Below are 26,359 nucleotides of genomic sequence, written 5' to 3' on the forward strand. Positions count from 1 at the left end.
ATAACATAATGATAGAGTCCAGTCCCTTCAGTGTCTGTTACTCAAGGAAAAGAAAATACTGCTTTGCAGGCCTCGATAGCAGGCAAGGCTTTCAATTCAGTTGAAAAATCTCCAACATAAGGATCATGTCGAACATATGTTGTGACTTTGTGTTTATCTGGTAATTATATACATTTATGTTTATTCATGTTTTATTTACATTTAACCGGATGTTATAGCTGTTAACGGACAGAGTGGGTCCAATTACCAATTACCAATTACTGTGCCCCGTGCATGGGTGTAGAAAGGAAAGAAAGAGAACCAATGAGAGCAGTTCCTTAGACTCATGTTCTTAACCCATCGCTGACCCCTGACCCCCGACCGCCCAAACATTAGAACTCTAGATTACACTCCTCACAAGGGGGCGTGGTGAGCAGCAACATGTAACACGCGTCCGTTTTGAGCTCTGCACGAAAACTATTATTTCGTTAAATTTCAGCCTTTAGACTAATACTATAACTTGTTCAAATGGAGTATAACCACTCAACAACATAAGAAAAACAGTATTTTCGCAAATATTCTGTTGCACTTGAACGACAATCGACCCTCAGATGGCTAGCAAGCAAGAGCAGGCTGGCAAGAGCAGGCCTAAATCAACCCCGAAAGCCTCGGGCACTGTTGGAACCGGAACACCCAAAATGGCTGTGCCAGATATGCATTTCACCTCCATCATGCAAGCCATCAAAGACTCGGAACAACGGGTGATGTCAAAGATAGAAAGCACGGTGGCTATAATAACCACGGAACTGTACGCTAAGCTGGGAGACCTCTCCGACGAGCTACGAAGAGAAATAGCTACCGTGCGTTCGGAGCAACATGAGGCTATAGATCAGGCTAACCAAGATATCAAGCTACAGGCTACAGCCGTACAAGCGTTGGAAGAGGGAGCTAATTACTACTCCGATAGAGTCGTCGAGCTAGAAACGGAGGTGAAATCGATGAAATCTGATATCAAACAACTAACGGCCAAAGCAAATGATCTTGAGTCCAGACAACGCAGAGACAATTGTCAGATAATTGGAGTAGATGAGCGTTTTGGAGGTGCACGTATGGAAGAAACGGTGGCGAAGCTGCTCCAGGATTCACTCAACCTAGACTACACTCCGACGATTGACCGGGCACACAGGAGTCTGCAACCCAAGCCAAATGGATGGGGATCCCCCGTGACAGATTGTGATCAAGTTCCACTACTTCCAGGAGAAGGTGGACATCCTGAGGAAGGCATCGACTCAACGACCCATCCACCACAATAAGAAGCAGATCTACATCTTCCCAGATTACACGATGGCAGTAAGAAAACAACGGGCGGCATTCAAGGTGGCTAGAGAGATGCTACACAGCTGCCCGAATATCAGGTTTGGTCTGTTGTTCCCAGCGACGTTGAAAATCACATCTCCTAAAGGGGAGCAGAAATCTTTCGACGACCCATCCGAGGCGGAGGATTATATAACCAGACATCTGAAAACGAGGGACTCAAACCAACAAGGTGAAGGTATCAGCTAGCCTCGTTAGCCAGCTATAGCAATTTTGCAGCTATCCCCACTGCCGGCCGAAGCCAGTCAAGCTAAACGTTATTATTGTGACAACAGTTAACAGAGGTTGTTACAATGAATGTGTTTGTGTATATTGGGATTGTGCTATGGACTTGATATAGACATTAATTTGCAGTAGCCACTGCTAGCTGCTAACTCGGACCGGAGCGAACTGTGTGTATATGATATCTCTGGGACAGACTGATGACGTCAGTCTGATGACGGCGTATCTGTGCGACCAATGCTCTTGGCATCTCGACTATTCAGGGGTGATGGAGGCTAAAAGGAGGTAGAGGGCGCTGAATATCCAAATATAATTTCACCCATCATATTAATACCCTCTTACATATATGTGTGTGTGTATATATATATATGAGTGCTTGGTTGTGTGGGGATGTGTGTGCGTGTGCTCAATATTCCATTTAACCTTGCCTTACATAGATAAATGTTGGGGGATGCATGCATTGTGTGAATCTACCTTTTTTCTTTACTACACTGCTGCGGTATGTGTGTGTATGTGTGTGTGTGTTTACGGGTGCACGCACACATTCATATATATGTATTATAGGGGGTGGTGGTTGCGCATATATGCGTGCAATTATTTTTTCTTTATTATTAATATTATTATTTTAATAGGAGGGAGAGGGCACACATTGTTTAGTCAAATATGGGCTGAAGGGGCCAATATAATTTCACTTGCCATATTAATACTCTTATAGGTATGTGTGTGTATATGTATGTATGGTTGTATAGGTGGGAGTATGTATGTGTAAGTGCTCATTCACTATTTCATTTATCCTGTTCTACCACTCAGGATATAGTTGTCGGTGGATACATACGTTGTGTGGAGCTACCCTATTTTGGTACTACATTTCCAGCGTGGGTGAGTGTGTGGGTGTGTGTGTATATATATATATATGTATATGTGCATTTATTATCTCTGTTATTTAATTTTTTGAGACCTAACAAGCACAGCCTGAATGCAAACATACGACTACTGTTGAGAGGTTATACCAGGAATTAAAAGTCTAGAAGACTGTTGTATTTGTTATTATGCCTTAATTGTTCTATTTCGTGCACAGCTCTTATACGGAGTGAGTTGGGTACTTAGTGTTTTTGTTAGAGGGTATGCTCAATCGGAGTTGGAGCAACCTACTTAATGGGGTGGTATTTTTCTGTGTTTTCTGTACTGTTGTCCTATATGTGTGTAATTGTTCCTCCTCTGAACTCTTGGGATCGACCGTCTGGGCCCGCCTGGATCAGCGCCTCTGTCCTCAGCCTGGCTGCACTGGTATGTTCTCCACGCATTTAGACAAATTCGACCATGGCTAAATTGAATATTTTAATTTGGAACGCAGGGGGTCTTAACGCCCCACACAAGCGTGCCAGTGTTCTTTGGTTATTGAAGAGAAGGAATATTGACATTGCTCTCCTTAGTGAGACGCATTTATTGGTGGGTGATGTGTCAAGGCTAGCAAATCAACAATATCACGTTATCTCCTCATCCTCAGCCGATGATAAGACAAAAGGAGTCGTCATAGTTACAAGACGTAACCTTGATATCAAAGTCCTGGATGTGTGGTCGGACACGGAGGGAAGGATTACTATAGCAAAGGTTGAGTTCTCTCATAGGAAGATGGCAATAATAGCATTGTATGCCCCTAACACATTTGATTCAGCGTTCTATAATACAATCACGAAGAATATGTTGGAACTTACTGGATACGCTCTCATTGTGGGTGGCGATTTTAATGCGTGCTGGGATGCAGAGATGGATAGGTCCGGGTCCTCTGAAACAAGCGACCAAAAACGGTCCTCTAAGGCCCTCAGGATGTGGGCCCAGGACACGGGGCTCGCAGACCTATGGCGCATATCCAATCCCACCCTCAAGGATTACTCTCACCTGTCAGCCAGACACAAAACCTTCTCTCGAATAGACTATGCATTCGCGTCCCCTAATATGTTTGATAGTTTCGACGTCTCATTGGTTCCCCTGGCTCTCTCGGACCACAAGGGGATTTTCCTTAAGGCAACCTTTGGCAGGCTCTCCACGAGAGCTCCCAGGTGGCGTTTTAACTCAACCTTATTAAAGAACGATGATTTCTGTTCTGAGTTCAGGAGTAAACTAGCTGAATTCTTGCAGATCAACCTTGGCACGGTCGAGGACCCTAGGGTCCTATGGAACGCATTGAAAGGATTTATCAGGGGTCATGTCACACTTTTCGCCTCCAATTTGCGTAAATCCCGGTCAAAGAAGCTAGAAGGACTGGAAACATTATATGCGGACCTATACGCATCTTTGCAAACTAACTATAGCAAACGACTAAACACACAACGTAAGATAGTCAAGAAAGAAATAAACTCCATACTTAAACAACAGTCTGAGTTCTTGATACATACTGTAGGACAAGGCAAAATTACTACTTTCACGGTTCCAGGCCTAGCCATCTATTGGCAATGAAAATACGCTTGAATGATAATTTCTCGGATATCCCTTCGATCAAGACGCGACAGGGAACAGTCACTACTGATTCGAAAAAGATCAACAACACTTTTAAAGAGTTTTACTCACAGTTATATAGGTCAGAGGTTAATTTCGATAACTCTAAATTTGAATCGTTCATTGGCGGGCTTGAGATACCCCACATTTCTGAGGAAGAGGCTAAGGAACTGGGGAAACCGATCACTCTTATGGAACTAAGGGAGACGATTGCTGAAATGCAGAGGGGTAAGGCACCAGGCTGGGATGGTATTCCACCCGAGGTATATTTAGCTTTCTGGGACCAACTGGGTCCATTGATGCTCGATATGATCAATTACGCTATCGAACAAGGGGAGTTCTCAAGAGATGTCAACATGGCGTTGATTTCTTTACTTCTCAAAAAGGATAAAGATCCCAATGATTGTGGTAGCTATAGGCCCCTGAGTCTTCTCGGGGCCGATCTAAAAGTGTTTGCCAAGGTGCTGGCCCGCCGCCTGCAGAGATTTATGATGGTATTGGTACACTGCGATCAGACTGGTTTTATCCCGGGGCGCCTGGCTGCAGATAATCTTAGGAGGCTGTTGCATGTAGTCGATAACAGTAAAGACAATACAGCTCCGTCCACAGTTCTGTCTTTGGATGCCATGAAGGCGTTTGACAGACTAGAGTGGTCATACCTGTGGAAGGTACTTGAGGTTATGGGTCTTGGAAAGAGTTTTATTCATATGATTAAAGTCCTGTATGCCTCGCCGTCGGCAATGATACTGACAGGCAAAAACTGTTCCACACTTTTTCCAGTCTCCAGATCTTCTAGACAGGGTTGTCCTCTGAGCCCAGGACTATTCGCGCTTTCCCTCGAACGATTGGCCCAATTTATTAGGCAATCGGAGGACATCGTCCCCATAATGGTCAATAATACTCCACACAAAATTGCTCTCTATGCGGATGACCTACTGATTTTTATGGACGACCCCTCCCCGTCGGCCACAAAATTACTGGGAATAATCGACGACTTTTGTAAATTGTCAGGCTTTAAGATTAACTGGAACAAATCAGCCTGCCTACCTCTTAATGAGCTGGCCAAGGTGGTGCGACTACCAGCTGATATCCCCATAGTGGAACATTTTAAATACTTGGGCATAGAAATATTCCCCACGCTGAGTCAAACTACTAAGTACAACTTTAAGGGTACTTATGAGAAAATACGCCAGGATCTAGACTGGTGGTCGTCCCTTCCTAACTCCTTACAAGCCCGGGCTTCCATAATCAAAATGAACGTCCTGCCTAGGATAAATTTTGTTAGCTCAATGCTCCCCCTGCCCCCTCCAATAGACCACTGGCGCAAGGTACAATCGATGGTATCTAAGTTTATCTGGAATAACAAACGCCCGAGAATCAAAAGAGCTACTACTCAACGTAGGAAACAAGATGGGGGCCTCGCAATCCCTGATTTTAAGCTTTATTTCTGGTCCTTTTCACTGAGACCTCTGATGTGCTGGCTAGACCCTGTAGAGGCTGTATCTTGGCGCTCCTTAGAAGCAGCGGCGGTTTCACCGCTAAGATTGCAGGATGTAGTGTACTCCACTGTCCCTATTTCGAAATGCCGACTGAGGTATGGACCGATCATAACTCACGTGATCCAAACGTGGTGTAATGTACAGAAGTCGTGTGGGGTTAAATGCCCATGGCACCTGGACTCTCCAATTTTTAATAATCAGCAACTACTTGTTGGGCACAAGCCGGTTAGTATTCCTCAATGGCAAAGGAGGGGAGTTCATACTCTGGAGGATATTTATGATAAGAACGGCCTTCGGGCGTTTCAGGACTTAAGAGAATTTTATGATCTTCCCGGCGAGTCCTTCTTTCTTTACCTTCAACTAAGGTCAGCGCTGGCATGGCGTGCCGTGGGCTCAAGCTTTGCAACCACACCCCTTCCTCAGGCTCATAGTGGACAGGACGACCTCCAGAGGGTTTGTCTCAGACTTTTATACGCTATTAATTCAATCCACGTATAAAAATGTGTCATTGGATACAATCTGGCGTGTGGATATCCCAAAGTTGGACCCCGAGTTTGACTGGGATGATGTTTGGGCAAATGTGGCATTGTCTTCCCGCAACCCCAATCACCAGCAAATTAATTTTAATTATATTCATAGGACCTATCTTACACCTAGGAAGCTATTTGCTATGGGACTGGTAACCGACTCTCGGTGCACTTTGTGCTCTCAAAGGGCCGCTGGCACTTATATGCATATGTATTGGGATTGCCCACCAGTGGCCCGCTTCTGGAGGTCAATAACGGACAAACTTTCAGATTTGTGTGGCTTAACTATCCCATTCACAGCTGTTACGCTTCTCCTGAACGATATAACGACACTACCCGCGTCCGTACAACTAAAAAGGGTTGTCCTAGCGGGCGTCACAGCAGCGAAGAAGCTAATAGCATTGAGATGGAAGGAGCCTGAGAAGCTCACAGTGATTAACTGGTCCCTAACACTGTTGGATGTGATTCATCTTGAGATATCCACGGCGCGGGTGATTGGGGTGGGGCAGGCTGGTATTGACCTGTGGTTTGCAACAGCTGAGAAGGTCAGGACCGCCGTGTGCGGCTGAGCGGGGTTGAGGTGCTTGTTCGGGGGAGTCTGGCGGTCTCGTGGGAGGGGGAGGAGGAAATGTCTTGTCTGTCTTGTCTTTTGTCTTGTCCTTCTTAACTTTAACTGGGGGAATAACTGGGGGAATTTTATTGGCGGGAGCTATTTTGCTATTTTGCTATTTCTTCACTGTTTGGTCACTTTTGCACGGTTCCTGTGAGTCTATGGAACACTCTGTAGGTTTTTGTTTTTCGAAAAGGTTCATTGTTTTGTATTTCTGGTCGGGTACTCAGGGGCAGCGTTTTTTCTACCTCAGGATATTAAGCCGTTTTGAGGCTGGGCTCCAACCACTGTGTGGCCTGGTGACAATTGCCACATTGTTATGCAGCTGGGAATCTCTGACATCACTGATTTGCACGTTTTGAGATGACTCAGATTGGTGAGGGTGAGGGTTGTGAGGGGAATTGGAAGAGTGCGCCAATATGAGAATTAGAGACATAAGTCTTATTGATATAGAGCCACACGGCCGGGAAACGGTACTGAATACTGGGAAAGGCCAATTGTAAGATAGTACCCCTTTAAATTGAAATGTTGTACTCTGTTTTTATAAATTGTTATTTCTTTTATTATTATTGCTCTGTTATCTCCCTGTGAAGTTTTGTGTATTGTTATTATGGTTATTGTATTGTGTTGTCTTGTTTTCATGTTAAGAAAAATTTGATAAAAAATTAGGCCAATATTGCGGTCTGGTGGGCCGTGGTGGAAAAACTAAAAGAACACATATGACTCTGGAAATAACTGAAAGTACTGGATAAGGTATTATATTGATGGCTCACGTTGGGGTCCTGAGGGGGGGGGGGGGGGGAGATAGAGCGAATATTCATGTATGTTGATGGTTATGGTGTTTTTGTATTTTTAATTTTGTTTTCTTTATTATTTTTCATTCAATATTGGTCCTATGTATATTTTCTGACCCCCTTCTGATCTGGGTCTGGTGATCGTGGGCTCTGGCTGGGGTGGGCCGCGGTTCGGGGTCTCTGCGGGTCGAGGCGCTAAAGAGGCGTGGTGCTTTGGCTCGCGGGGGGGCCGGGCTGTGGGTCCTCCGGGACTGTGGCTTGCGGTTGCTGGACCTGGAGGTGGAGGGGGCTCGGTAAGCACTTTTTATAGTAAGATTTTATTTTGTTATCCTTTTTCTTTGTGACAACTTGTATTGACTGGTTGTGTATCCGATATATAATAGGTCTAATTTATTGTCTAGTCATTGTTGTGTTAGTTTGTGTTCTTGGATGTCTGTTATGTAATATTGTCATTATTGTGCTGTGTTGTTTCTTGTTTGAAAATATGAAAATAAAAAGATTTGGTAAAAAAAAAAAAGATTACACTCCTCACAAGAAAAACTCATGAAACATGCTAGCTCACACCGTCAACACTCTGCTAGTGCGCCGGCTAAAGCTGAGTTAAACCTTTAAGAGAGGCAATCTGCCCGGGGCTAATATCTCATGTAAACATACCAGGGTCATCTCATTTACAAGTCTTTACAGAGGCTTAGCTCCCCATGTTATGAAATGGATAATAGTCTCTGAACTCTTTTTTCCATTCAGGGCTCTCTAATCCTCCTAAGACTTTGGAGCACTCGATGAAAGAATAAAGATGAAGAAGAAGGAGGGGGTGGGGGGGGGGGGGGGGGGGGGGGTCATTGCAGCAGATAAAAGGGCCTTGGAATGACCCCCTCCCTTGCCCCTGCAGAAAAGATACATCTTGACACGTTATCTAAGGGCTAGGCATCATTAAGCACATTCATTCACATTTGTCCTCTCGTTTGGGGCTTTCCAACACTACACGGCACGCTGCATTGCATGAAAAATAGGAAATGTTTCCCCCTCTCTCTCTCTCTCTCTCTCTCTCTCTCTCTCTCTCTCTCTCTCTCTCTCTCTCTCTCTCTCTCTCTCTCTCTCTCTCTCTCTCTCTCTCTCTCTCCCCCTCCCTCTCCCTCTCTCTCTCTCTCTCTCTCTCTCTCTCTCTCTCTCTCTCTCTCTCTCTCTCTCTCTTCTATCACTCTCTTTATTGCCGTACATTTAGTGCCCATACATGGGTTTTCAGAGGTAGACAGCTTAATTGTGCATCTTCAATTCAGCGCGGCTCCGCAGTGCGTCAGAGGCGGACTAAGTGCAGCGCTTAATCACAATGTTCATTCAAGGCCAGAGAACACATTCACACTCAATGGCCCTCCCACATATGTAATTATTCTTGTTATTCTCTCAAATGTCCTTTCTTTTGGAGTCTGGTCTTACGTGTGTTTGCATATGAAAGAGGAAGCGCGGCATGCCAACTACTATGGCTTTATACATAACCCCATATACCCTTAACATTCAAATTTGTCTCAACTTTTTAGTATTTGTGTACTTTTACTATCTTGATTAACAAAAAAATTGTAATTTGTGTTTGTGTTGTTTTATGTGAAAATGAAACCAAGGACCTCCCCATCAACCCCTCTGCAACTGGATACTAGACTTCCTAACAAACAGCCCCCAATTTGTTAGGATAGGCAATCTCACCTCCTCCTCCCTCACCCTGAACATCGGCGTCGTGCTGCGTGCTGAGCAGGGGCATTTTTAGGGTTAGAAAACATTGGGGGCTTCAGCCCGGGGGGTGGAGGGGGGGTTCCCCCCCCCTTTATTTTTTCTACACACAGAAATACGCAATTTTAGAGTAATTAGAGACAAATACTAGAACTAGATTAGAGTTTTTTAAAGTGAGGTCCAGGTCCTTGAGAGGGATCTGGACAGTCCCCATAGAAAATTCAAAGTTAACAGGACCAAATCATCAGTTTCTTATTTATTTATTTAACCTTTATTTAGCCAGATAAAACATTGATCTGGTCCAAGAGGCCCCAACGAGAGTACAAATATACATATATACACATATATACATACATACATACATACATACATACATACATACATACATACATACATACATACATACATACATACATACATACATACATACATACACACATACATACATACATACATACATACATACATACATACATACATACATACATACATACATACATACATACATACATACATACATACATACATACATACATACATATATATGCACCGATAACAACCTGGCCCTCAACACCAAGCAAACCAAGGAGCTCATCAGTATGACTACTACCATACTGTCTTTCTACATGTATCAATGTACATTTTATATGACAACTCTGTCCACACATCTGATTAGCACTACACTCAGTAGTACTAATTTATACCTGAGTTTCGTAAAAGTCAGTCAAAGCTTACCAAAAGCACGAGCAGTGAACTCCAAGACCACGTGACTGAACTCAAACTAGAAAGAAACAGACTAAGAAATGACGTAAACTCCATGATCAAAACTGCTAAAAAAAATTTCATCAATGACAAAACCGAGGAAAACAAAAATAAACCACGTGAACTTTGGAAATTACTCAACAATCAACTAGGCTGCAGTAAAAAACTCAAAACCAGGTTCTCAAACATAAACATAAAGACGGACAACACGCTCATCACAGACAAGCTGGATGTAGCCAATTACTTAAACACTTTCTTCACAAACATAGCCACAACACTGGTAAACAAACTACCCTCCCACTCAGGGCAGTATGGGGTAGAACACATAGTAGCATACTACATGAACCTAGGCGTCCACAAAGACGACTTCAAACTGGAAATAGTAACTACAGATGAGGTACTCAAAAAACTGAGCGCCCTCCAACCAAACAAGGCCACTGGCCATGACAACATCCCCTCCAAATTCCTCAGAGACTCAGCAGCAGCCATCACCCCAGTCATCACACACATAATAAACCTCTCCATAAAACAGGGACACGTCCCCAAGGACTTCAAAATTGCGAGAGTAACACCCCTGCACAAAAAGGGCAGCAAATTAGACCCGGGTAACTACCGCCCTGTTTCTATCCTTACATCCATCTCGAAAGTCATGGAAAAAATAGTATACGAACAGATCGAAAAGTACCTCGCGGAAAAAAATCTAATCTACGAATTCCAATCTGGCTTCAGAACATCCCACTCCACTGACACATGCCTTCTCTACTTGAACGACCACATCAAACAAGAGGTGGACGCGGGCAAATACTGCGGCATGGTCATGCTGGACCTACAAAAGGCCTTCGACACTGTCAATCACACCATTCTGATTGACAAGCTAAAAGCAATTGGTTTTGATAGTTTATCAGTGAGCTGGATACAATCCTACCTGGAGGGGAGGGAACAGATGGTGGAAGTAAACGGTACCCTATCCCCCCCCTCACAGTGAGCTGTGGTGTTCCACAAGGAAGCATACTAGGACCGCTACTATTCCTAATTTATGCAAATGACATGTCGTCAGCTTGTGACTGCAACTTGTTCCTGTTTGCGGACGACTCAGCCCTGCTGGTCTCTGACAAGAACAAGTTACAGGTTGAAAAAGCCCTCAGCTCGGAACTAGGCAAAATCTGCATATGGCTCGCCGACAACAAACTATCATTACACATGGGCAAAACAGAGTCCATTCTCTTCGGCTCAAATAACAAACTCAGCAAGACCGACGGCTTCTCGGTTACAGTGGGTGACAATATTATCACAAGGAAAGATGAAATTACCTACCTGGGTTCCATCCTAGAGGCTAATCTTTCCTGTGACAAAATGGCATCCAATGTAATAAAAAAAGTCAACCAACGAACGCGATTCTTGTACCGGATCTCCTCTCTGGTAAACAAGAATACCCTGAAGACTCTAGCAGGAGCACTCATTCAAGGGTACTACGACTATGCTTGCACCTCATGGTACCAAAGCACCTCAAAGGCACTAAAAAACAAATTACAAACATCTCAAAACAAGCTAGTCAGACTACTACTTGACCTGACTCCTAGAACCCACCTCACCCCTGCCCACTTTGACAACCTAGGATGGCTTAGAGTAGACGACAGAGTACAGCAACTTGCAATGGGCCTGGTCTACAAGATACACTACGCGACCAAGGTACCCATGTACATGTCAAAATACTTCCCAAAGGTCAGTGAATACCACGATCACAACACCAGAGGGAGCTCCACAAATCATGTAAAACCCAGATTCGGCTCAAACAAGGGACTAAACACGTTTCGCAATTATGCCACATCAATGTGGAACGCCCTGCCTAAAGCTGTAAAGGAATGTGAATCACTACCCACCTTCAAAAACACTCTCAAAAAACACCTACGTGAGACTGCAATTCGAAACTGGCCCCTACAAATGTCCTAACCTAGTTGTACAGTAAATGACCAAGTAAGGCTTTGTCAATATTCCAATGTACAGTGTAAAATGTGTGTGTGTCCCCTACCCAACCCCCCCCCCCCCCACCTCCAATGTACAGCCCTCACCCAACCCACCCAACCCCACCCCACCAACCTCCTCCAATGTACAGTTTCTACGCCAAATGTATATACACTCCTTTTCTGGACACTTTTGTATCACAAACAGTACTGTATTTGCAAATCTGATATGTCATAAATGTATAGATGTAGCAGTACTGTCTATCTGTATGTCATGTATGTCATATATGTTATGATGAATTGAAAATGGGGGACCCTGGTGGAAACAAGACGAAAGTCTTTCTCTGGTCTGCATCCCCTTAACAACTGTATGTATTGAGATGTACTGTACTGTACCCATTCTGCAATCTGTTAATAAACTTTTCAATCAATCAATCAATCATACCCAGTTTAATCACATTGTACATTACTATTGCACTGTACTGTTACATTTGCACTCTGGTTGGATGCCAAACTTCTTTTGTGCTTGTGCTGTACTTGTACTGTATAATGACAATAAATACATCTAATGATTAATCTAATATAAGCTTTATGCTGCCTTCTTGGCCAGTGCCCACTTGAAGAAAAGATGGAAATCTCAATGTGATTACACTCGTGAAATAAAGGATACAAATGGGAGGACATTTGATAATCAGACATACAAATTTTCTGCGTCCCTGTCCCTGTCCCTGTCACCGTAAAATAGGCATACTGCCAAGTCTACTGCCAGAGGACGAACACCGCTCTCCGACTGTGTCCTGGCCGGGCCTGGAACCTGCAGGGTCATTCCTATATTTTCCCACAGCCCTATGTTGCCCCATTTCTAAGAAATCTTCCTTCCATCAAGATTAGGCCATAATTATGTTCCCTCGGGGGTCGGCAACCTGCGGCTCCGGAGCCGCATGCTGCTCTTTAGCCAATCAGCTGCGGCTCCCTGGTAAAAATAATAATAATAATAATAATTGTATTATGTATTTTTTTTTTACTTTTATTTTGGAGATCGATGTCATACTGTGACACTGAAATGAAAAAAATATTTCATCAACTAAAATATTTAGTCAACTAAAATATTTCATCAACTAAAATATACAGTATGTCACACCCCGCACCTCTCCCTGCCATCTGCAAGTGGCTAATCTTGAGTTTCCGACCCCCCAGTAAGCTAACCATGGATAAATCCAAAAAAAGGAAAGTCTGAGGAAAATAGAGGGTTTAATTCAGCATGGACAGATTAATTTTCTTTCACGACTAACAATGCAGGCTTACTGTACCTGTATGCCTGATATGTGGTGAGAAATGTGCGAACAACAAAAAATTAACTTTTTATTTTATAGATTTTCCACAAATAAGGGAAGGACTCAAATAGAGCTGCATAGTTCAGGGTTTTATTTCAAAGTAGGTCTACACATGGTAGTCTTTTTTCAAAGTGGACTACTTTTTATTTTATAAATGTTCCACAAATAAAGGAAATACTCAAAATACCTGCATAGTTCAGGGTTTTATTTCAAAGTAGGTCTACAGATGCCAGTGTTTTTCTCCTCTTCTGTGTTTTATTTAAAAATAGGTCTACACAGCCAGTCTTTTTTCTCCTCTTCATAAGAGTTTGAGGTTTTCCTTTGTTATAACAGGTAAAAACAGCAATAAAAAGTCAAACATTTTCTTTTTGTTGCTTTATAATGCCATTAATGCAACAAACTGTGCTATAAGTATAAAGTATAATAAATCGCAAATTACTTTGGGTATGCAATTGTCAGGCGTTTTATGCTAAATGTGGGGTATGCTTGGGGATAACTATATATAAAATGTTATACACTGTGTTATCTTAATTTTAAGGGTAAATTGGTTTTGCGGCTCCAGAGGAATTTTATTTTGTGGGAGGGGGAAAAAATGGCTCTTTTGATAGTAAAGGTTGCTGCCTCAGGCCTACATCCCCACAGCACAGGTATACAAATTGTTGCCGCTTGCTTGGTGCCAGTGGAACCGGAAGTTCTGAACAAGTAAAACCTTTACTCTACGCAGTGTGTGAACCATACCATGATTTTCGGGGGAGCTCCCAGGGGGTGGGGGGGGGGGGGGAGCAAAAAAATATAAAAACTCAGAGCGCTTTCCTGGGTCTCGCGACTGCCGCGGCTCCGCCACTTCCTCGATGTTGATTGGTCGGTCGAAAAAAGTTACCTTGATGAGCGCGCTCCTCTCCAAAAGTTGAACTAGTTTAGTAGGGAGCACTCCGCACAAAAACGCGAGGCACGACGCTGGGAAAAGGAGCGCGCCGGTCGCGTCTGTAGCATAGAAATGAATGACAGACAGGAGCTGACAACTCATAAAACGTCCCCGGTCGACACAGACCCTATTAGGCTATAGGTATGAGCAGAGTCATAGAATATGACTCTGGGTATGAGTAACGTTACAGAACCACACATAGTCCACACCACACAGGTCTGCAGGCATGATGAAAACGCACATATTAAAATACACATGCTCAGATTAACCCCTCTGATCCAACACTAAAATTCACACACAACAGTCCTCTATTTACACATAAACACACGGATGAACCAATACCGAACAACAAGTCTGTGACCAAACACATCAAGTCTAACATTATTATAGGCAAATGCAACATTATCGCCACCGACCTGATGATGAAGATCTGCCCAATTCTCAAAATCTGCATGTGACAGAAGTAGTCCCCGCAGCAGGCTGCTTCGCATTCTTTGTAAAACCAAAATTGGTTAGGCGGCTTACTTCTTTGATATTTCATTTAAATTTCGACATTACGCTTCTTTGATGAAGTTTGATTTGTGCCTGCAGGCTGCAGCGCCGCCACGCTCCGAATGGTAAACGCAATAATAGCATGTTGCCATCTATTACGAGTAGGGTATATCTGCAGTGCCGATATAGGGTATATCTGCAGTGCAGATTTATGCTATTGTCTATTACAGTGAATTAGTGCGCAAATCATTAATCATACATCAAAATAGCCTAATTTTATTATTATACACGATGATGATACAGAAAATTACAGAAAAATGAGAAATGCATGGCAAAAATAGCATTTATTTTCAGTAATTTAGAGACCCCCCAAAAATTCACAAATCATGTTTTCAGGGGAGCTGATGTCTGATCTAGGGGAGCCATGGCTCACCGAGCTCCCCCATGATTCGCACCCTGACTCTACGGTGTCCAGGGATCAAGGTGCCATGAATAGCAGCCATTTTAAACTGAGGAAACATAGGCCTGGGGGAACATAGGGCTGTGGGAACATAGGGCTGGGGGAACATAGGGCTGTGGGAACATAGGGCTGGGGGAACATAGGGCTGGTGGAACATAGGTCTGTGGGAACATAGGGCTGGGGGAACATATGGCTGGGGGAACATAGGGCTGTGGGAACATACTGTAGGGCTGGGGGAACATAGGCCTGGGTGAACATAAGGCTGGGCAAACATAGGGCTGTGGGAACATAGCTCAGGTTACATAACCAATACTCTTCCTCTGAACAGGTTGGTAGTGCTACACTTCATGGGAGTTAGGTGCTCTCGCTCAGTGCTCTTGACACCATGGATTGAATCTACCAGCTGGTCCCACTACCCAGTCAGCCAGCCAACCTGCCACCGTGATACCATTCCTTATGGATGATTAGAACTGCAAACAGCTCCTTAGCCCGCCTCAATGTTATCATTATCAACCAATCACCTTGCCAGCACGCTCCCACTGTCAGCTGCATGTCGATCTGGGAGGGGTGGATGGGCCAGTCATCTGTCACCAGGTAGGGATCATAGGTCACTCCATCCACGTAGAGTGTCACCACTGGAAACTCCACGTTGATGACATAGTAGTGCCACTCCTTATCACAGATCTGAGAGAGAGAGAGAGAGAGATAGAGAGAGAAAGTCAATGATGTTCACTTTACCACATTACCAAAAGACATAGCAAAAGCTTACTGCCATACTGTATAACAGCGTCTCTGAAAACGTAACCCATTGCAAGATATATTATTATTTATTGAGAAGATATTTGTTGTTAGATTATGACTTAATCCAGATATTCCATAACTGTCTCTACTGCCATTGAGGAGATGACAGTGGAGAGTGAAACATGTGATTAGAGCAGCCACTCTTCTTCTAGTGAATGAAACAGTGAAATTATGTCAAAGGAGCCCCTGGAACCTCCTCAAGGACCCCCTGGAACATTCTCAAGGACCAACATGGAACCCCCTCCTCAAGATCCACTAGAACCTCCCCAAGGCCCCCTATAACCTCCTCCTCCTCAAGGACCCCCTGGAACCTCCTCAAGGACCAACCTAGTTAAGAACCACTGACCTGGATAACACAACACACACCGGACTAACTTGCTCATTCACACTCAAGAAGTTTGACCATGGAAGTCCATTCATGCTTGACCTTGAGACAAGCCGGTCCACTGACTAAAGGCCTCCTTAATTTCTAAGCAGCCTGGTCCTACCTGCCATACAAAGACAGTGGTTTTCACCCTTTTTTGGGCCAGTGTATTATCCAGGATCGAGCTATTTGGTGCTGGTAGGCCTACCAAGAAAAACATTTAGTTCCAACAGAAAACAAGGACAGTCTACCAATGTCTGAGGCTGATAGGAAAAAACTGTATCAGTGTTAGAAATTACAGCATGTTCCGTGATAAAGTCACTATTTCAACATTCATCTTTGTCTCCGCTCCTCTTCAACAGCAACAATCTGTAATAATACATTTCATATTTAATTAATATAAATTAATATAGCTATTATGAGCAAACTAAATGTGCACCCTAATAGCCTATAAACCAAATTTTAGGCTTCCTAATATGTTGTTATTTGCTGTAGTAGTCCAAGTCTTATAAAATACGCTAAGTAACCAACTTGGAAATTGGTTACCTATGTTGTACAAATGTATTGTTGCATTGATACATTACAGCCTAAATATCAGCATCATGCTACGTGAAAGGCGCTATATAAATTCAAGCCATTATTATTATTATTGTTATTATGCTTTAAACAACAATACAGTAGCTTTAAAATGCACAGCTGTGAATTGAAGTTTGTTAACCTGATGCTTCGTTTATATGACTTGGTGTAATTATTTTACCCATTGTGATTAATGAAGTATGGTAGGCTAGCCTACTTTGTTGGTAGGAGTGTTATGCTGTATTATTTCATTCTGGACAACCTATTGCCTCATTGAGGAGGACATTGATGTTTTCTAATAATCCAAGCAAATAGCTTTTGATAAAGAACTTACAATGTTGGTATTAGTTGGTATATTAAGCGTTTTCACTCCAAAACCATAAATCCAATTTGAAATGATATGATCAGATTTTTATTCCACAATGGTATAATTGCACAGTGATAGCAGAGTAGGCAAATCGAAGTTCCACTTTTGAATACGCTGCAATGCATAAATATCCAATAATGAGCAAGGAGAGCCGACTGTACAGACCACTGCCCTATATAGACTTGGATTTGCACAAAGAAAAACAAGGAGGATGCTGCTGCAACCACTGGGCCGAGTCCCCCTCTCCCTGGCTATAAAGCATGGCATTCCAGTGCGCCTCCACGCAAAGGTAGGATAGCTTTCTACTTTGGTGCTTGTTAAAAGAACTGAGGCAGAGAAGTTAGTTCAGCCTGACGCACCATAGAAAACAGTGAAAAGCCTTGTGAAAGAAGCTGCAGAAGATTCTGGTAAAAGCAAGTCTAACGATAGAATTGTGGAAATGTGCATTCAAATGTAGGACTAAACTGCCATTTCAAAACAGACAACACACTAGGCCTGACCTCGACTAAGGATTTGTATAGTCGACTTCAGGGCCCGGCCCGTGAGCGGATCGGTGCGGGCGAGAAATCCGCTCTTCGCTCTAGACGGCTTGTTCCGCTCCGCTAATCGCTCATGTTGACCCCGCCCCCAAGTCGCTCTCCGCTCGCTCACCGCTCACCTTGAATCGAGCGCTCCCCGGTCCCCGCTCCACATCGCTCGGCAGATTTTTTTTGTTTTGTTTGGAGCATGATGTAAAATTGATTTGACCAAACTACAACAATCTACACCCCCTGGGCCCCTTAACAATTGTTTGTATTGAGCCGTATTGTAATTGTACCCATTCTGCAATGTTAAATAACGTTGTTTATAGCTCTACTAAGCGATGATAGCTAGCCTAGCCACAATGCTATGGTCGCTGCCATTAACGTTAGCATGTAAGCTAACGACAACAACAATGGCGTCATATACTTTTTCTAACAGGATGTGAGTGACGGTTCACCCTTCTCATTGGTTGAAAATGGCCTTCATGTTTGTACATCGCCATCTGTTGCTTTGGCATTGTACTACATGTATATTACATCAGTGTTAAACCACTGTGAGCGGCCCGGAGTGGATTGGAGCGGAGGAGAACTCTCGCTCCGGACGTCGCGCCGACCCATTTTAAAACCCACTCCGTCGCTCACGTCAAAACCGCCCGCTCCGCTCCCCGCGCCGCTCACGCACCACGCCGCTCACATGGCCTGGTCGACTTTGATTGGCCAAAATTTGCAGATAGTCGACTGGATTATTCCATTTTGTGCTCAACACTTTGGGTGCCAAAAACGAGTTAAGTCATTTCTGGGCCCATGTCGTTCAGTGCCAAAAACGACGTACCGGTAAGTCGTTTCTGGGTAATTTTTCCTTTTTTAAAATATTTGTATTCATTATCCACCCAGGGAGCCTGTTGTTACCATAGGGAATGAGTCTGAGGTCGCCAAAGTGCAATACCGGCCACATCCAGCTAGACAGCGGTATTGAGCACCCTTTGAAACCTTGTATCTAGCTTGTCATGTGGGTCGATCAAATGGGTCCGGGTAGTTTTAATTTTTTTGCTCAAGCTCAGCGGTTATAACGGTCGGATTGAGAAGAATCAGCTCCCGACGCATGATGTGTGGTGGATTATGTTGGCGACACGATGGACATCACTACTTGGAATCACGATCAGATAATTGGAATATTCTTTTTGGGGTACATCCTAGTCAAGGTAAGGGCTATATGATATAAATCTTGCGTTGATCCAAGCATGTCTTCAGCTCGATCCGAACGTGTGTCTGTAATGTTAGTCCACAACGTATGCCGTTGGTGGCGATCAAAGCATCAAAAAACTACTCCCCCCCCTTTCATACATTCATGATGAAACATAATACCTATGATATAGATTTGATTTGAGAATAATAGCGGGTCCAGGCAAGAAACGACAGCGGTTATAGTATAATACGGCTATAAGGTTATTCCTCAGCATTTCAGGAATTACCCCAGACCGATCTAAAAACATACTTATATTCACCACAATATAACGTGCAAATGTATGCATGGAAAAATGATCTCTTTTTTGCATTTTGACCGGAAGAAGGTCACTGGCAAATGACCATAGTATTGTATCCATAGCTATAATATAGAATATAGTTATAGCTCTACAAACAAGGTGACGGATTCCTATCGATCTAACGTTGGCGTTGCTACAGAGGGCTGCATCTAATGGCTGTCACTGAAAGTGTTAATGTCTGAAGTAGTCGACTGAAGGCTTCTTGTCCTCTGTGAAAGCATACAATTGGTCCACTGATGCATCTTGATATTCTTCTAGTGTGTTCATTAGACAGGTGAAATCCTCTTTCAGTGCCTCTGTGCCCGTTTACTTAGGCAGTTAGCCTCTCTGGTATGCGCGCCATTAGTGTTAGCCACGCTTCTAGGCCTCTTTGCTTTTGGAAAGAATGATTAGACTGAGAGATTGGCAGTCCACTACGGCTCATTTCGATCGATTAGTCGACTATTCGACTAGTCGAGGTCAGCCCTACAACACACACCTCAACCATTTCAACTATTCCCCACCCAGCACCAATGTTCCCTCTAAGGTGCGCCCGTGCGAGCGTGCACATGGCAAAGCGCTCCCGCTCACATCTGAAATCTGTCACGCACAGAAACGTTTGTGTAAAATATGCATGTAGTTAAATTTACTGGTGCGTTGCACCGAATACTACGGTACCCTGTTGCGTGTGACGTTACACAGAGAAGCCTGCTTTCAGTGCTTTGTGGGCGTCGCTACTGCGCTCACACACACAACATATGAGGAAGCGGACAGATCCGACCAGCATTGATTCTGCTCACAATGCCGAAAATGTACATTACAGATGAACTGCAGAGAAAATTCCCAATTTACCGTCCCGGTCGAGACTAATTGGAAGCGGAGTGCAACCCGTGCAAAGCTTGACCATATGTTTCAGTGTCTAATAAAGGTGCTGGCGATCTCAAAGCTCACATGGACACAGAAAAACATTACAAATAAAGCTGTGTGAGGCGAGAGTTTGATGGCAAAGTTGACCGAATTGATTGAAGTATTCAGCTATACAGAGAGAGAAAGAAAATAACTTAAAACTATTTTGATGCCTCAAAATGATGTTTTGGTTTGATAAGATGCTTGTTATGATACAATCATTCTAAGGATTATGTGTGTAATAAATTAGTTTTGTACACTAATTGCAAGTTATGCAAATGTAACAAATTTGAAACTGCATAGTGCACTTTTAAATTAGTATCTTTGTGAGGTTACTGTTTTATCATTTACATTACATTGAAAAGATACAAAGATATATTTTTTAAAGCTGGATTTTCTAATACAGAAGAGTTGTTATTTAGAACATTACTTCATATTTTTTATGTTGAGTAACTTTGGTTATAGAGAGATATTATTTTGTTATAAACAATAATTTTATATCCATACAGAGGAGGCATACTTTAAATATATTAAAATGATAAGACATCTTTGAGTAAACCTCGAGTATCATTAAGTATCTTGAGGCTGAAGGCAGTGTCCTCTTTAAAAAAAATCACAATATGGTCACCCTTGAAGTCGCATGATAATTCACTTAATAAAATAATGACGAGTCAGCCCCCTAAAAAGACAAAAGTTAGTGACACAACTCACACCGCCACTGCCAACCCAGCCAAAGTAAGGACTTTGCTCTGTATCATCAATCAATGGTCAAATAAATATTTGATTAAGGAATATAATATGCCTTTTTGTATTATTTCTGTGTATCAGCTAAATGTATAGATTTTTATTTTAGACATTGAGGGAAATTAAGATTCTCAGATTTTTTCCGCTTATCAACTAACCGGTTAATTGGCAGGTGACGTATGTTGCTCAGTAGTTGCTGATGTTTTTGAGTGTTTGCTCAGACCGAAAAAAGAATTAGAGGGAATATTGCCCAGCGCCCCCTGACACGTCTGAACGCCCCCTTGGGGGTGGTACCGCCCCTGTTGAGAAACCCTGCTGTAAGAGATACATTGAGTTCAATGTTATTCTGAGAGCACCTATGGTTTGGCAAAATATTCTGCTTTTCTGTCTCATTCATAGCGGGGAGGTGAGGGAGGTGAGAGAGGTGAGGGGATCATTGGGCTGAGGGAGCACCCAGCTAGCAATGGAGGGAGCCCAGATGGAACACCCGCTAGGCCAACAGATGGGTGACATGTCGCCCATGTCTCTCTGAACAGCAGCACTTAACCTGTGCACACACACACACACACACACACACACACACACACACACACACACACACACACACACACACACACACACACACACACACACACACACACACACACACACACACACACACACACACACACACACACACACACACACACACACACACACACACACACACACACACACACACACACACAAATCCCCAACCCACACCCCTATCTAAACAACTTTATAGGCTATCATCTCCCATCTCCCATCACGCACACACACTACTTTATATGAATGCATCTGCCCAGTGTTTACGCATGTTAGATACGGTCTATCATAGTGCGCTGAAGTTTGTGACTAGCTGTAAAGCTCTCACACATCACTGTACCTTGTACACCAAGGCTAATTGGCCCTCTGTGTCTATGCGGAAGCAACACCCATTGGCTTACAGTCATTTATAAGTCTATTCTTGGTTTTCTGCCCTCCTATCTGTGCACTTTCATATCACGCAACATTGGCAGCTATACTGTAGCCTACGCTCGTCTGACACTTATCTGGTTAAATAAAGGTACAAAAACGTATTTGTTGTTGTTTGAACGTTTGTTCAAATCCATCAATTCAATCAATTTGACACATTTTCCCAAATATCAGAAATATTTGAGGAGCATCGTCTTCACCACATAGCTATTACAGCACTCTCACACTCACACACACACGCACACGCACACGAACACGCACACGCACACACACACACGCACGCACTCCCACATTGCTCTAGTAAACTGACAAGAAGACACATTTTGCTGGAGGCTATCCATTTCTGCTGCATGTTTTTTGGTCAGACTATTCTCCAGCCAACCTCCTCTTTCAACCCTCTCTATCTCTTTCTTTCATTATGTTGTGCTTTTTTCCCTGCTTCAGAGAGCAGTGTGTTGTTGTGAAGATGTTTAAACCAACTTGTACACGCTTTCCCCTTTTGTTTTTGAAAATGATTTTTTTTTTAACCAGAAACAAGTCTGCATTAACAGAGAAGCTTATTTCTTCCTTCCCCTTCACCTCTGTTTGGCTTGCTTCTTTATTTAATCTCGGTCCGAGATTTATTTCACTGTGAAAACAGCAGTCAAAGTGTTTATTTCCAGCACTATGTTTGTTTACCAATGTTTTTAAGTGTTATTAGCGAAATATGAGCTTGTAAAAATCTCTTTATACAATAGCATGCACATTTCTTGATTCTGATTGGCTGAAACAGTCAAGTTAGCCGTTGTTATTTCGTATAACACACTCCACGTGACCCCAGAACCTGCCCACAACCGAATTACTTTTTTTACTTTTCTTTTTGAATGACTCCGCCGTTCATCCTTTTTCTGAATGAAACCAAGATGGCGGACAATAATCTTTATGAATGGATGTATTGATTTCGTCATAATGACTCATTCAAAAAAGATACAGTCAACTAGAATATGTTAGTTGTTTACACATATGTTGGATTATGACCCATTGTCAAAACAATAATAAATCGCAGGATTTATATGAAGTGTGTTGTTAGATGCCATTCTTTGTAGCACCTCTCTGTCTGTTCCAGCTAATCGGCAAAATAACAACACAAAATGCACTATAACCAGGAATGTTAAACTGGAATATGTTAGATTTTTACACATATGTTGGATTATGTAATTGGTTTGTCATGACCCATTGTCAAAACAATAATAAATTGCGGGATTTATATGAAGTGTGTTGTTAGATGGCATTCTAAAAGTGTGAGGTTTTGGTCCGCTCCCTGCCACACGCTCCGTTCCTTTAAGGTACTATGTGATTAATGCATTCCCCGCCACGCGCTCCGTTCTTTTAACCTGCCGTGTTTGATTGGTGCTTTCCCCGCCACACGCTTTTAGAGCAAGTATCAATCTCATCCCGCAGCTGTCACAGCTTGTGATTAGCGCCCCTGAAGGCTTTATATGCTCAGAACCCCTTACTATCGGTGTTGGGTCGTTTTGAATTACACCTGCATACACCTGCCTTTCCCGTCGCTGTTGCTGTCTTTTTTCTCTCCGGGATCTTTTGTGGAGAACTGCTGTGGAGAACCTGGTTCCTCGTTCGGAGCTACGGCTCGTAGTCTGCCCGCTTCTCGCGTTGCGCTCTGGTGAGTTTTTGGAAACTATCTTTTGGATTATCAGTTTTTTGTGTGTTTGGTGAACACCGAAGAGATCCCGTTTTTGTTTGTACTGGACTCACCAAATTTTTGTGTTAGATTAACACTGAAGATACCGTATTGTTTTTTCTCTGGACTCTGCTAACTTGTGTGTGGTACACCGAAGATCAAGTCACTTGGATTTATACTGGATCAGTCACCTCTCTGCCTCTGTGTGTGCACTGGGCTAACTCTGATTTCTCTCTCTCTCCGTTTCCACCGGGAGTGAAAGCTGGGAGGATCTGCAGAGCCGCTTCAACGTCACTAGCCAATTCCTCACCACTACCTACTGGGAGTATCTGCAGAGCCGCAACAATCTTCACATGCCAGATTCCCCGTTTGTTCGATTGCTCTACTTCATTCCATCTTGTGACTCTGTAAATAAATACGCCCTTGCTTTGGCTAACTCTGAACTTCCTCTCTGTGCCGTTGCGTTTGAGGTCGGTTACAAACCCTAACAAAAAGCAATTGGTTTTGATAGTCTATCAGTGAGCTGGATGCAATCCTACCTGGAGGGGAGAGAACAGATGGTGGAGGTAAACGGTACCCTACCCCCCCCCTCACAGTGAGCTGTGGTGTTCCACAAGGAAGCATACTAGGACCGCTACTGTTCCTAATTTATGCAAATTACATGTTGTCAGCTTGTGACTGCAACTTGTTCCTGTTTGCGGACGACTCAGCCCTGCTGGTCTCTGACAAGAACAAGTTACAGGTTGAAAAAACCCTCAGCGCGTAAACTAGGCAAAATCTGCATATGGCTCGCTGATAACAAACTAATTCATTACACATGGGCAAAACAGAGTCCATTCTCTTCGGTTCAAATAACAAACTCAGCAAGACCGACGGCTTCTCAGTTACAGTGGGTGACAATATTGTCACAAGGAAAGAAGAAATTACCTACCTGGGTTCCATCCTAGAGGCAAATCTTTCCTGTGACAAAATGACATCCAATGTAATAAAAAAAAGTCAACCAACAACAGGGACGTTGGAAGGGGGGGTGCGGGGGGGGGGGCTGCAGCACCCCCTCTCAATTATTGCAAAAAGAAAATATATATATATATATAATTTTTTTTTTTTTATGTTTTTTTTTATGACAGTATTTATATATTTGTATATACTGTAACTGTATAACTGTAACACTGTATATTATAAGTTTATCCTGCTCAAAGCACTTCACCATTTTAATATTGTGTCTATTGAGCCGTACTGTATTGTAGCCATTCTCCAATCTGTTAAATAAAGTTTTCATTCATTCATTACACTACTGTATGTCCACAATCATACGTGTAAAACCGAGTCGATTTTCGAGTGATGACAGACTGTCACAGACTGATTGAATGACAGGTGAAACAACTAATTGTATTCACCTCCCGTCTCCCGCCCTTCCCACGCGCCACGAACCACCGAGCTACTGTGATACAGTGCTTGCGCAGTCAGTAGATTTTAGCTAGTAGTCAGACTTTGCTAGCACAGAATGTCTCACTCGCAGAAAAGAAAAATATCAGATTTATTTTCTAAACGTCCCGCCAGTCCCAGTGACAGTCCCACTAAATCTGATAAACGTCAGAGAGAGACAGAGACGACAGGTTCAGCCTCAGCATCAGGTATTGAAGAGTTAACTGAGTCTGTTCCCCTATACCCCCCCTCGGGCGCCAGGGGCTTCCACTGAGGGGTGATGCAAATAGGGATGGGGTGTTATGGCAGCTCATGATGGAATGAGTGCGCACCGAGTCTGATCCCGAGTTGAAGAATTGGCTCCAAAAGAGAGACAACTGGATGTCCAACAACATCCAAAACGAAATCTTACAGCTGTTTGCCCATGATATTCAGCAACAAATTAGAGGCAAAGCATCCAAAAGCCCATTATTTGGCTTGAGCGCTGACGGAACCACTGATGTCACTCACTGGAAAAGAACAATTCTCGTGTAATATACAGTTCGCCGATGACAACTTGGAAGCTCAGAACTTCTTTTGGGGTTTTTACAATGCCCGGCCCAGACACAACAGCCGAGACGCTGTTTTTGTGTATAAAATACTTTTACGCCTCGACCTGCCCATGGAGAGGCTGATAGGATACTGTTTTGACGGGGCCAGCAACATGTCTGGGGGGTACAGGCTAGACCAGGGGTTCCCAAACTTTTCAGGCCGCGACCCAAAAAAAACTGTGTCAGAGAGCCGCGACCCCCACTAGTATAGGATGTAAAAAGAAAATTAAATGGAAATGTATGGTTGAAACATGCAAACGTTCAAACGCACACACACTAATAAGCATTGGAGGCTTTTAACCAGGGCCGGACTGGGGAAATCATTCAGGCCACTTTTTAAGCAGGGGGTCTGGGGGTCCCCCACCAGGAATTTTGTTTGTTACAAAGACTTCATTTCCTGCATTCTGGTGCAGGCATTTTTTTTATTTGTACCCTTTAAATGCCAGTGTTTGTGATGGCATCACAAATTATTGTTAAAAAACAGGCTAGCATATGTATGATTAGCAACAACACAGATTTTTATGGATTTTCAGTTTTTTGTAATTGATAAATACAATATTTTATTCAACTTCAGCCCTGATCATAACACCACATATTAATTTTATAATTCTAACCCTTTAAATGCCAGTGTGTGTGATGGCATATATTTGCAATATATCAAATGCAAAGTAAATTTTTCTGGGGGGGATTATTACAGGCTAGCATGTG

The 26,359-nt window shown here is 43.2% G+C and overlaps 1 protein-coding gene across 1 annotated transcript in view; it reads right to left on the bottom strand.

Annotated features, from left to right (window-relative positions):
• Nucleotides 1–26,359, bottom strand: part of LOC311224981 (calsyntenin-2-like) — a gene marked incomplete at both ends in the record, with an annotated part of 513,638 nt that overhangs the window by 218,754 nt on the left and 268,525 nt on the right. The window contains one exon of the mRNA XM_084310155.1: nt 15,679–15,841. Coding sequence (XP_084166281.1) covers nt 15,679–15,841 — 163 coding nt within the window. The remainder of the gene's footprint in view (nt 1–15,678; nt 15,842–26,359) is intronic.

The sequence above is a fragment of the Notolepis coatsorum genome, assembly GCF_963971535.1.
Source record: "Notolepis coatsorum genome assembly, chromosome: 1".
NCBI lineage: Eukaryota > Metazoa > Chordata > Actinopteri > Aulopiformes > Paralepididae > Notolepis > Notolepis coatsorum.